Source organism: Protopterus annectens, chromosome 5.part0, assembly GCF_019279795.1.
Source record: "Protopterus annectens isolate FY-2018-M chromosome 5.part0, PAN1.0, whole genome shotgun sequence".
NCBI lineage: Eukaryota > Metazoa > Chordata > Ceratodontiformes > Protopteridae > Protopterus > Protopterus annectens.
The window spans coordinates 1,717,589,404-1,717,603,208 of NC_056735.1; the positions used below are offsets into that span (position 1 = coordinate 1,717,589,404).

Below are 13,805 nucleotides of genomic sequence, written 5' to 3' on the forward strand. Positions count from 1 at the left end.
GGACCTGGTCATCACCAACATGGGCGACCGGTGTTCTACACCGGAGGTCAAACCCTCGCTGGTTAGATCAGACCATAGGCTAATCACTCTAGATATACACATTCTGCCCCCACCCCCAATCTAGGAAACCACCATGAAAAACTTTTCAAAAGCAAACTTCATGTTACTTAAGACTGAGGTGGAAAGGTTCACAGCCCCCATGCTAAAGGACAATGCTGTCCAAGCTGCTGAATCCCTTACAAAGGCACTCTGTGAGCACCTGCAAGAATGCATGGATCGTGCTATCCTAAGCAAAACCAAGACTCACTCCTCCAAGAAAAGGAAACCAGTCTGGTGGACCCCTGCCATAAGCAAGCTATACAATAGAAGGAGGAAACTAGTGCAGAAAAGAGTAAAATCCCAAGAAGGAAAGACATCCCTGATCAGTATCAGCAAGAAACTATGATCCCTCATAAAATCATCCAAGGCTGGCTTCAAAAGAAAAATTGCCAAGGACTCCAAAGATAACCACAAAGCATTCTTTAGCTATGTCAAGAACTAAGTGAAAACTCTCAGATCTGCTCTGAGTTAGTGCGGAATGGCACAAAATACACTGAACCAACTGACATTGCCAACATTCTGGCAGACAGGTTTAGTGCAAACTTCACTCCCCCCCCTCTCACCCCCTAAAGGGCCCATAACCATACCAGAAGAATGTAGTGCCCCAGCAATCACTGACACTCAGGTTAAAACAGCCCTATCCAAAGCCAAAAGTACAGCTTCAATAGGACCACACAGTGTCCCAGGCTGTGTCTTACACGAGCTCCAAAATGAACTAACCCATCACCTAAAGACACTGTTCAAACTCAGCCTCTCTACAGGCTATGTACCCATAGAGTGGCACACAGCAACAGTTATCCCGTTCCACAAAGGTGGCCCGGCTAGCCTGGTCTGCAAGGCTATGGAGTGCATCATCATGGAATTCATTAACAGAGACATTGAGAACCTTCAAACATTGGACCCTACCCAGTTTGGCTTTGTTAAGGGCAGATCATGCCTCCTAAGCCTGGTGGACTTCTTTGAGACAGTTACCAAGGCTTTAGATGAGGGAAAGGAGGTCCACACAGCCTACCTAGACCTCGCAAAGGCTTTCAACACCATTCCCCATTCTGGTATTATAGACAAGCTCATCAGCCTGAACATAAACCCCTACATCACGAGATGGGTTGCTAATTAGCTCATGGATAGAACCCACATGGTGAGAGTTGCAGGCTCTTGGTCCTACTCTAAACCAGTTACAAGTGGTGTCCCCCAGGGCTCAGTCCTGGGACGACTCCTGTTCGGTATATACTTCTCAGAGGTACAGGCAAGCACAAGAGGACTATGGCTGACCAAGTTCACAGACGACTGCAAACTGCGGGCCATAATTGACTCTCCAGCTGATACAGACATCCTCCAGAAGGGTCTCACTGAGATGGATACCTGGTGTAAAAATCATGGCCACGAGCTAACTGCCAAAAGAGCATAGTCATCCCCTTTGCAAAAAACAAAGTACCCGCGAACTACCAGATACGTGGTAGTCCCCTAAATACAGAAAATGTAATAAGGGATCTGGGGAACCAAGTAGATAGTAATCTCACCTTTGATAATCACATTGCCAAGGTGGTTAGAAAATCCTTCTATGTGGCCCACCTAATCACAAAATGGTTCGCATCTAGAACAAAAGAGGTTATTGTGCCCCTCTACTCATCACTCATCAGACCCATCATAGAGTACAACGCTCCATTTGGGATGTACCTTACAAGACACCTGCAACAGCTGGAAAGACCACAGAAGTACCTCACCAAGAGGATTACTAGCCTCAAACATATGCCCTATGCAGCCCGACTGAAGAAACTCCAGCTGTACTCGGTTGCACACCACTTACTCAGAGGTGATCTCTGTCTGACATACAAGGTCATGTCCAACCCAGAATTGATGGACATGCTCCACGTAAAAAAAAAAAAAAAACAAATCCCCAAGAGCCACACGCTCTAGGGATCTAAACCTCACCACAACGATAAATAGGACATGCTGGAGGGATAGATTCCTGTCCCAGAGACTCCCCATGCTTTGGAACAGGATTCCAAACTACATTAGGCAGAGCCCTTCACTAACACTCTTCAAGAGAAACCTTGACAAGTGGATGGGAAACAGAAAATTTACCCCGAGGATCACTGCAGTGGCTCTGCTGGACAGAGGCACAGGGAACTAATGGCTCTGCTGGACTGAGGCACAGGGAACTAATCTAATGGGGTGGCGAAAGCCAACACATTCTGGCTAGGCTTATAGATGCCCTCAGGCAGATAGCCTAGTATTTACCTATGAACCTATTTCACAAAAGTTTTAGAACAACAAAAGTTGTTGTAGAGACAGAGCTGAATTTTGGTTGTTTTATGCATTGTGTTCTGTCAATCATGTTAAGGAGCACTGTCCCAGACAGACAATAAGCTGTATGGAAAAGATACATGATGGCTACGGTCATGTTGTTGATAGAATATAAAAAGACACCAATAACATTCCCAAAATAACTCATAAATCTCAAAATGTTAAAACATGCTATAAATTTGGGTGGGTAGAACTGTGTGCCATGAGACCCTAGTAAATACCATATGTGGGAAGTATTTTTTTTTTTTTTTGCACTATGCAGATTTCTAGGTAATTTTTAATTACAGGTGGGGTGGCTTCTAACCTTAATAAGAAAACATATAAAAATAAACAAATGTATACTTAGATACTTAAATACATTCGTAACTGAATGGCTTGATGGTTTCAGATCAAAAAAGAAACTCAAGGACAGCTAGGATGGTGATCAGCTGTCTTGTGAATATGTGTCTCCTGAAGGACAACTGAGCACAGCAAATAAAAATATGCAAAAGGCTGGTCTTAGCTACAGCCAAGTCAAACAGTGGCTCTCATCAGAATGGCATTTCTTAATAAATTTTTTAACTGATGCAGTTTGGAGGAGAATACATTTATCATTTTACTGTTTCTCTGATGGTTTATATTGCTTTTCAGCAGTTTATCCAAAAAAAAAATCTGCCTACAAAGCAATTTTGACTCTGCAGTATTAATTCCACAGGCTGTTTGCTAATTATATTACAAAGCTGACTATGAAAGTGTGCAGTGATGCCCCATGAGACTTTACAGTTATCAAGATAGTATCAGTCAAAAGTGTATAATTTAACATGGCTTATACTTGTAAAGTATGAAGAGTCTTTCTGCTTTTTACAAAATGTGATCACCATAATAATTTAGTAGAATGAACAACATCTAATATGAGATTTTTCTCTTTAACATAACCTTCTGAATTTGTGAAAGGCCCTTTCTTAAAGGATCCACAGGCAACTACGTTTGTTAATTTCTTTAGGTCATTTATTCCCATTACGTGAACTGTCTTATGTGGTTCCCCTTCTTTAGTAGTTTCTGTTTTCCTCCTTGTCTCTGATAGCATATACATTTTGAGATTTTGACAGTCTTCTGTCATTTATACTGTGCTATTTGTAATAAACAGTACAGATTTTGAGTAAACTTAGCTATTATCACACAAAGGATTAATATTATAGGTTGCTAATCAGCTTCATCCTGTAAAAATTGGTTTGACTCCATTCAGAATGCATGAGCCTAACTAAACCACTTATATCTAAACTCCTCTCTGAACCTTGTAAATGACAGAAGGCTAGTCTGGTTTGCTTAGTCAACGCATAGTTGCAGAAGTTAATAAAGAAGTTGGCCTAATAAAACACTGACATACCTGATCACATGACAAATGCATTTTATGCCTCTATTTTCCTGTCTTATGTTTCTTTTTAGGAGTAGGAATGAAAATATTGTAACAAGTATCAAACATAGTGGTTAGATAGCTTTTGTGCCAGAAATTGCAAATATTTGACTTCATTATGAGTTAAAACTATGTATGATGGCACAAGGCAAGTATCTCTGTTCTTTTCAGCATTATGCAACCAGGGATTATTTCTTCTGAAAAAAAATTACATTATGAAGACACTCACACAAAACAACATGTTGCAATAAATAGAAAACTGCATATGTTGCAGTGTACTGGAACTGCTGAGTTGGTAGATAATTCAGAAACTGAAACGAGAAACTGTTGGGCATGTTAAGGTCCTCAGAGCAGGAGAGCAAGCGATTTGCTGCAATTTCACTTTCGAGAGATAACTGGGAAGCCAGACAGACTCTGCGCCAGGTATTATTAGAGATTGTAGAAACCCATGCAACCTAAGTTAAAACTCACCCATTCCTCTCTATACCCTTTGCATTACAGAAGCCTAGTTAAAACCTGAAATAAGAGATGATGAAATCCTCCCATCTGACTATAATATCATTAGAAATAATGGCAAGAAAAAAATATTTCACTAAAGTTGCCATCTACCCTAACTCCCTACAAGTCTCTCTGTACCCTCACCATGTTCCACAACTCATCAATGCAGAACTTTTTGTTTCTTTCCATAAAATAAATAACTACAAATGCCTTTGTATAATCACTCTTTCTATTCCACCTGGAGATATTGCAAAGACAAAATACATCTTTTCAGGGTTTCTAGTACCATTTTCCATCAAGCTACCATTTTACATGACTGATATGTAGACTGGACTATCCACCATCCTTTATAAACATGTATGGCTTCACCCAAATCATCAACACCCTTACAAGATACAATAATCCTAATAAAAAGACATCCACACTTATCTGGATATTTATCCCTGACGCCACCAACTTCTCATCCTTAGGCACCTTTACAGATATGCAGTGTGATCACCTCCCATCTTTTGCCAACAAACTCTCCACCATCTCACTGCTGAAACTTTCACTACTACCTTAAGATCTGATAACTGGAATATATTAAATACTCTACTATTTGAAAATACTGGGTCCCTATCAGCATTTCAGATGTTGAAAATGCCGAATTTAATGTCATCGAACTGACATGTTCGAAATCACAGAAGAGTGAACTGATGGAACATCGATTTCTTTCCCAGGGAAAGAAATTGGTGGGCCATCATCGGAGTTTGCTATTTCCTCCATTGTGGTGCAGTCTCGGAGTTGGTATATTTAAGTTGGGGGTGTCAGGGGCACAGCCCCCCACCTTGGGGGTGTGGGGGTGAAGCCCCCCACTTCTGTTAGTGTTTAAAATATTATTTTTTTTTTTTGCACGCAACACCAATTTCTTTCCCTGGGAAAGAAATCAATGTTCCGTCAGTTTGCTCTTTTGAGATTTCAAACATTTCAGTTTGATTAAATTGCATTCGTCATTTTCAGCATTTGATATGCTGATATAGACCCAAAAATAACATACCAAAATGCAACATTGTGTTCTTTATCTTGGGGGGTGCGTGGGTGAAGCCCCCACTTCTGTTAGTGTTTAAAATATTATTATTTTTTTTTTGCACGGAACACCGATTTCTTTCCCTGGGAAAGAAATCAATGTTCCGTCAGTTCGCCCTTTTGAGATTTCGAACATTTCAGTTTGATTAAATTGCATTCGTCATTTTCAGCATTTGATATGCTGACATAGACCCGAAAATAACATACCAAAATGCAGCGTGTTCTTTATCTTGCTTAAAGAGCAGGTTTCAATTAGAAAGAAGAGAATCAAAGCAAATTCTGCACCATGGCTAACTGGGAACAGCAAAATATTTATCCATAGAAGACATAAAGCTTGGAAAACCTGGCTTCATCAGAAAATCACAACATGCTTTCAACAACCTAAAAACAACTATGCAACTCCACCAATACTAAGGGCAAAGTCAATGAGAAAAATTACTATACCAACCTTCAGGAAATGCACCAAGTCAGTTCAAAACATTTTTGAACAACAATTAAGCACCTACTACACCTGGGTAAAGCAAGGCAGAGAAATTTTTCCACAAATGACCCCCAGCTATCACTTATTATAATATGCTTTTCTGTACAAAACTACTTTATAATTAACTTCACTGTTCAAACCAGGTTTATTATAAGCATTGAGTTGAATGTGCCATTTTAGTTCTTTAAATTCTAACTCCCCTTCTTTGTAAAAGTAGTTTTGTATAGAAAGGCATATTATAATAAGCGTAAGTAATTTTAAAAGTTTTTATGTCTTTTAACATAGCCTGCTGATTGGGTATTTTATAATGAGGGATGGGTATTTTATAATGAGGGATGGGTATTTAAGAGTGGTTTGTCAGAATGCTGGTAATTCTGAAGAAGGCCACAATTGTTGTTAGTGGCCGAAAGCACTTAACTAGTTCAATAAAGGAGTTCAAAAGTCATCTTCGACAGTGGTTTGCAGTTTTTGATTGTCATCTTACAAGTGTTTTTGGATTTTGACCATAAAAAAATCAGTTACATAATTATCCCACTGCCACATTGTCATGAAATGTCATGCCGATATCCATTATCAGAAAACACTTTCAAAAAATACACTCTACAACCTTAGCAGCCTACAATCTTTCATCTGAATACCTCAAAATAGTAGACACCATTGCATATCCGGTCTCTATATTAATAAATAGATCTATTCAGGAATCTTATGTTCCATCACTTTGGAAAAAAATCGTACATCCTTCCACTTCTCTAAATATAGACCAATCAATATACTATCCACACCATTCAAAATCCTAGAAAAATGTACCCATATACAGCTCCTTCAGCATGTCTTGGACTATCAGTCTCTCTCACAGCAGAAGCACTGACATACTTACTTTTGCCAGTACCATCAGCCAAATTAGAAACACTGGTAACTTGGTCTGCACTCTATTTCTCGATTTGTCAAAAGTCTTAAACATCACCTGATATTAAAAACTACTACAAAATCTTTCCACATTAGCCCTCTCACAATATGTCATTCAGTGGTTTCACAGTTATGTCTCTGTCAGGTTTCAATCAGTTAAGTGGCAATCAGAACACTCAGGCTTCCCTCTCATTAATTTTGGAGTATCACAAGGGTCCATTTTAGTTCAATTACGTTTTAATTTCTTCATCAACAACCTACACACTGCATCCCAATATGCAACTCTAAACCAGTGTGTAGACTATTCTATACTCATATGCTCCACCGTAAACACAGCTCCAAAAGATTACCAAAGAATCTTTTCCATTCATGGAGTCCTGCCTAGGTAACTCTCAATTGCTACTGAGCGCTCCTCAGCATAAGAAAATACTCGTCTTCCTTCCCAAATTATAGATATAAGAACTTTCTCAGTCATTTCTATAAATGCTACAAAAATAAAATTAGTCTCCACACAAAACTATTAGGAGTCATAATAGATGACAGCATAAAATTTAACGTGTATACATGGCAGATCATCAAAAAAAAAACTTCCAAAACTTGAACTTCTCTATAGAACGAAACACTATCTCAAAAACAGTAGGAAAAAAACTTTACTCTCTATCTCTCTGCTGCTATCATTCCTAACAAATTACCATAACGTCAAGTTGCAAAATGGCAAGATAGAAACAAAATTTTATATTTACCACGTCCGTAGCAAATTTTATCCTGGTAAGTAAACAATCATTCAACAAAACTTAAAAAAACAAACTGAAGCAAATAAAACCCACCCAAGTGGGGGGATTTGCCCCCATACCACCAACTAAATATACCAACTCAGAGATCAAACTACAGTGGGGAAAAGGACAAAGTTCTCCACACTGGCCAACTGACTCCTTTCACGGTGAAAACTTATGACGATCTGGACATTCGTGAATGTAAACTTTCGTCATTTCTGTCTCAACGGTTTGCAACTTGACATTATGGTAATTCATTATTTTGACATAGATCCATATATATATTTTTTCGAGTTGACAATATCGAACCCTCAGAATCACGAAACACCACAATTACGAACACTCACTATACCGAATGTAAGAAAACACAAATAAATACATAAACCTCTCCCCAAAACAACCCATGTGGGGAGATGCGTGCCCCACACCCCCGCTTACTTATATGTACCAACTTCGAGGTTGCACTATCCCAAATAAAAAGGAAAACACACCTTTCCTGACTTGCCCTATACTCCCACTGCAGACAGTCATATTTAAACTCACTAATAACACGCACAAACACACACTACACAAGTACAAAAATCATCACATTCAACACTCACACACATACACTCTCACCCACCTACCCAAACCTACGTCTACAACTCCCATAACAACTAAACATTAATACATTTACTCTAAAACTCTTAAAAATTGAACACCTACCTGAATCTCCATATAGAAACAAACATCGCCTGCCACACCACACAACCCTTAAAGTGACAGCACATGCTTAATAACACACCATAGTAAATGCAACACAGATTTCGTAAACAAAGATTCAACATAGTGCAGTTTCGGTAAACTGCACTTTTGATATTGATATGGTTCCCCTTTATAATCTTAAAATACTGAAATCTTGAATTTCAGTATCCCGAGACCATAAAGGTAAAACTTCAAAATAGCGAAAGTGGATAAGCACGAATCCGAATAGCTCGTATCTGTACTTATGCATTTATGCTATGTTATGTGAAGTGTTTGGCTGGGATGGTGTCCAGAATTTAAGGTGAGTGAGTGTATGTGAGTGTTTTTGTAAGTTGTACATGTGGGTTGGGGTAGGGAGGTGGAAGTATGAGTGTGAGTGTTGGATCTGTTGGTGTTTGTGTATGTGTGATGTGTGTGTGTGTGTGTGTGTGTGTGTGTGTGTGTGTGTGTGTGTGTGTGTGTGTGTGTGTGTGTGTGTGTGTGTGTGTGTGCATGCGAGGGACTGTAGAATGTCTGCGTGCGAGTTTGTTTTTTTTTTTCTGTTTGTGCGATCTTGTAGTTGGTATATATAAGTAGGGGGGTGTGGGGGCACAGCCCCCCACATGGGGGTTGCAGGGAGGCTTGGCCCCCTCCTTACATGTAGTGTAGGGTTGTATAGTTTTTGTGGTGTGGGTAGAATGGTGTGTGTGTTGCGTGGTGTATGGTGTATGTATGTTTGTGATTGTGTGTTTCATGCTTTTGGGTTTTAGGATTGTGAGTCGTTCGCCTTTATAGTTTCATGATACTGAAATTCAAGATTATAAAGTGGAACTATATATATGTATATATATATATATATATATATATATATATATATATATATATATATATATATATATATTGATGTGTGTGTGTGTGTGTGTGTGTGTGTGTGTGTGTGTGTGTGTGTGTGTGTGTGTAAAACAATGCCGCCATAAAGTAGCAAAATTTGTTGCCAAACAGCCACACATGTTCCACCACTGTACAGCTATTAAACATCTCAACTGGCTTGAACTACCCAACTACCTCATTTTCTCTCAACTAACCATCACTCACAGCATAGTTCACAAACCAGAAAAATGCTCAACTTTAAAAGACTTCCTTCAGCCAGAAGCCTTCACTCAAAACATAAACTATTTTTTATAACACGTACATCACAAAACTCAACTGGTACTGTCTTATACTCCAGCTTCATTGCTAAACTCAGGAGTTGTGTCCCTCTGTCTCTGATACTTAACAGTAGCCATCACACATATAAAGTTTAACTAAACCAATTCCTGAAAGACTAGTGGGTCTGTTCTTGCTCTTCTTCTGGTTAACCTATTATATAATTCAACCACTTATTTTACCTCTTTACGTCCATAGGGACTTGATTCCTCTTTAAGCACATCAGATCTATGACTGATCACAACTCACGTACATTGTAACTATAACATGTGCGGTACCATCTTATTCTCCAAACTATTATTTTACTACTGAATATCTTTACTACTCAATATTATAATGCTATACATACATACTGTGACATACTGTGTCATATCTTCCTCAACTATCTTGTTTCACAGTTAAATTACTTTTCAGTTATAACTGACCATTTCTGTTCTTCATGAGTATATTCCTTTCAGATAACCCCAATCTGATCTATAATCACTACGCTGTCTCACTCTATTTTGTTTCATTAATTTGAATTTTTTTCAAAGTATGTATCATGTTATTTTATTGTTTCATGCATACTATAATCTGTTAAATCGTGCGAGTGTATTATATTGTTATTTTGCTATCTTAAGTATTTTGTAACATATTAAGTTGTACCAATGATTCATTTATCATGCATTCTGTTTGACTAAACTGTTTGTTTGCTTATGTATATTATAAACTATTACTGGAGCTTTCTTCCTCGGGCCTCATCTGAAAAGCAGGTTATAATTCCCAGATGGACTTCCCTAGTAAACAACCGTAAATAAATAAGTGGTAACATGTAGACATGGGATTGCTGGATACTCCATCACAGCTAAAGACATTGAAGCTGGAGTGTGGATACTCCGTCACAGCTAAAGACATTGAAACTCCAGTGTGGATACTCCGTCACAGCTAAAGACATTGAAGCTGCAGTGTGGATACTCCGTCACAGCTAAAGACATTGAAACTCCAGTGTGGATATTCCATCACAGCTAAAGACATTGAAGCTGCAGTGTGGATACTCCGTCACAGCTAAAGAGATTGAAGCTGCAGTGCGGATACTCCGTCACAGCTAAAGATATTGAAGCTGCAGTGTGGATACTCCGTCACAGCTAAAGACATTGAAGCTGCAGTGTGGATACTCCGTCACAGCTAAAGACTTTGAAGCTGCAGTGTGGATACTCCGTCACAGCTAAAGACAATGAAGCTGCAGTGTGAATACTCCGTCACAGCTAAAGACATTGAAGCTGCAGTGTGGATACTCCATCACAGCTAAAGACAACAAAGCTGCAGTGTGGATACTCCGTCACAGCTAAAGACAATGAAGCTGCAGTGTGGATCCTCCGTCACAGCTAAAGACATTGAAGCTGCAGTGTGGATACTCCGTCACAGCTAAAGACATTGAAGCGGCAGTGTGGATACTCTATCACAGCTAAAGACAATGAAGCTACAGTGTGGATACTCCGTCACAGCTAAAGACATTGAAGCTGCAGTGTGGATACTCCGTCACAGCTAAAGACATTGAAGCTGCAGTGGCTTTTCATAAATGACGCAGTTATGTTCCCATTTACAAATAATTAGATCAAAGACAATGATACCTAAATACTTTTGTAATTTCTGTTCATGTCTATATATTTCTGTAGGTTGATTTTACTTTGTTGAAGTGTTTGTTTCTTTAGTAGGCATTTGTACAGCAAGTTTTTAGAGGCCCTGTCTCTCATTACAGGTTTTGTAATTATTTATTGCCGTCATCCTTAACCACCAGCCAAGTTATCCCCCAAAAAACTTTTATGTTAGTACTGCAGTGCAACTAGCAAAAGGCAGGGGAGGTACCAAGAAAGATGCAGAAGGATAATTTTTTATTTATAATCCCTGTAATGGGTCAAAAGTCATTAAGTGATACCAGTATCTGCTGCCTTTCCAACACACACATACCCACAGACACACAGACACACACACACACACACACACACACACACACACACACACACGCTCGCACACACATTTGCAAAATATTTTCAGCTATTATGAATGAGGATCACCACTAAGTCCCTAAAAAACTATAAACAAACCACCCTCAGAAAGGAATACTGCAGTTAGATGATCAGTCTGTCATCTCACCCCCAACAACTGCCTATTGCACAGCTTTGTTCCAGTGGAGGTTAGCTGTGTCATATGAGGAACTCCAGCCACTGCATTATTGGACCAGATGCAGGACCATGACTATATAAGCACTCTAAAGAAAGACAAGAGGAATAACACAGAGAAATTGCTTTAATCATAAAACATGGGAAACAACACTTATATAGATGTGTCATTTCAAAAATTAAAATAAATACTTACTTGTCAATCATGGAAGTATTGCATATATAGATGTGAACAGCAATGCCATTTCGGGATTTGGGTTCTCCAGCACCACAAATAGTATGTAATCCCTATAAAAATTTGCAAAAGCTGCATTCAGCACTTTTATATATTCTGATTTCTTTAAACAGGAATTTGCTAAACATATTTTACAAACATAAGTTTATTTCAGTCAATGTACAAATGAAAATAAGAAAGCTAGAGACAAGGGAAAGGTTAAGTAACCAGGTTCAGTAATAAACATGAGAAGTCAGAGCTCTTAAAATGGCGTAATATCACACAGCCAAAGTGCGTGCGGTTGACGTAGAATAAGGTGATCCTAACAATGTCATCTAAAGTGATATAATATTTTCAAACCCATTTGTGTCAACATCAGGTTGATTTATCCATGGAATATCAAGCATTTTGTTACAGGTTTGAAGTATAATTTTATTTTAAGACTAGCCATAATAGAATATCCTAATTAGATACCCTAAATGAAGGTAGAAAATGCATTATTTCTAAACTAGTTAGCAAGCATAGCATTACTGATCACTTTACTTTCACTGCATAACATATTACATAATTCTCACAGTTACTATTGGCTATGCTAGAACCTAATATCTGTGGCTGCATGCAGGGTGTAGCTATTATCTGTATCACACAGATGATAGCTACATTAAACACTATGCATAGTAAATAAAACACTAAATAAATGATACCTACATTATTTGTATTACGGAATCTCTTTATGCTGTAGTTTGCTTTCTTGATATACACAGTCCCAGAAAAATGCTCAACTTTAAAAGACTTCCTTCAGCCAGAAGCATTCACTCAAAACATAAACTATTTTTTATAACACGTACGTCACAAATCTATATTTTATCCTGACCTGCCTTAATACTGCTCACCTCCCAAACTGAACAGGGATGTACATGACAATCTTGGAGTACATTTGTGTCTGTGAAAACGCAGACCAGCAGACTGTGGCAAACAGCAAATATTTAATGTTGTGCTAAAAAGCACAGAACAAAGAGAGTGTCAGGCAAACCGGTTTCGGCTAAAATAAAAGTAGTCTTCTTCAGTGCATACAAATCACAAATAACACATCCACATTCTCTTATATAGTCAGCAATTAAGGCTCAATTAATTAATCCAATTAGTAACTAATACATAAGTTAAAGGTGCTCATTCAAACCAGGGGGGAACAAACCCCCAATTTAATAATCCATTTCTTTTCCATATTGTTAAGGGTCTAAAGCCATCCAAACTTGTTTGATCTATTACCCCTAATCCGATCAATAATAGTAAAATAGAAGGACACCTTGTTATGTGTAACAGTATGTTTATAGAGAGCACTGATTATTCTATGATGCCTGATGTCACTAAAATGCTCTGCAATCTTCAATTTAACCGGACGTGAAGTCTGGCCGATATAAAATGCAGAGCAACTGCACGTGGCCAAACAGATAACCCAGTCGGTTTGACAATTGATAAAACAAGAAATTCTGTAAACCTCACTGGTGTTTCTGCTACTGAATTCCTTGGTCTTACAAACTTTCAGACAATATACACAATGACCACAGGGAAAACAGCCAATCAATTGATCCCCTAATAAAGAAGATTGGACCAGTAAATTACACAAACAATTCATACACATGCCCTCTTGTTGAAACCAGTCAGGAATGCTAAACAATTAAGTATTTAAAAGTCAAAATTGACAACTAAAAGTAAAAAGAAGTTCTAAGAAGCAACAGTATACACAGTAAAATGTAATACAACATAATACAATACAAATATAACAGATGCTATCTCATAATATACAATAAAATACAATACTATACTATACATTACACCCCAACCTGATAAAGAACAATAGTAATAGTTCTAAAACAAGTTATCTGTTGTAAATTTTATAAATTTTATAATACATAGTATACATAAAGTGATGTAAAGTCATACTTGTATTATATTTTACTGGGTATACTGTTAATTTTTA

General features: G+C 38.1%; 1 protein-coding gene across 1 annotated transcript in view; it reads right to left on the reverse strand.

The window, feature by feature from the left end:
• Positions 1-13,805, reverse strand: part of HGD (homogentisate 1,2-dioxygenase) — a 622,110-nt gene that overhangs the window by 420,403 nt on the left and 187,902 nt on the right. Inside the window, exon 6 of the mRNA XM_044071510.1 lies at positions 11,807-11,898. Coding sequence (XP_043927445.1) covers positions 11,807-11,898 — 92 coding nt within the window. The remainder of the gene's footprint in view (positions 1-11,806; positions 11,899-13,805) is intronic.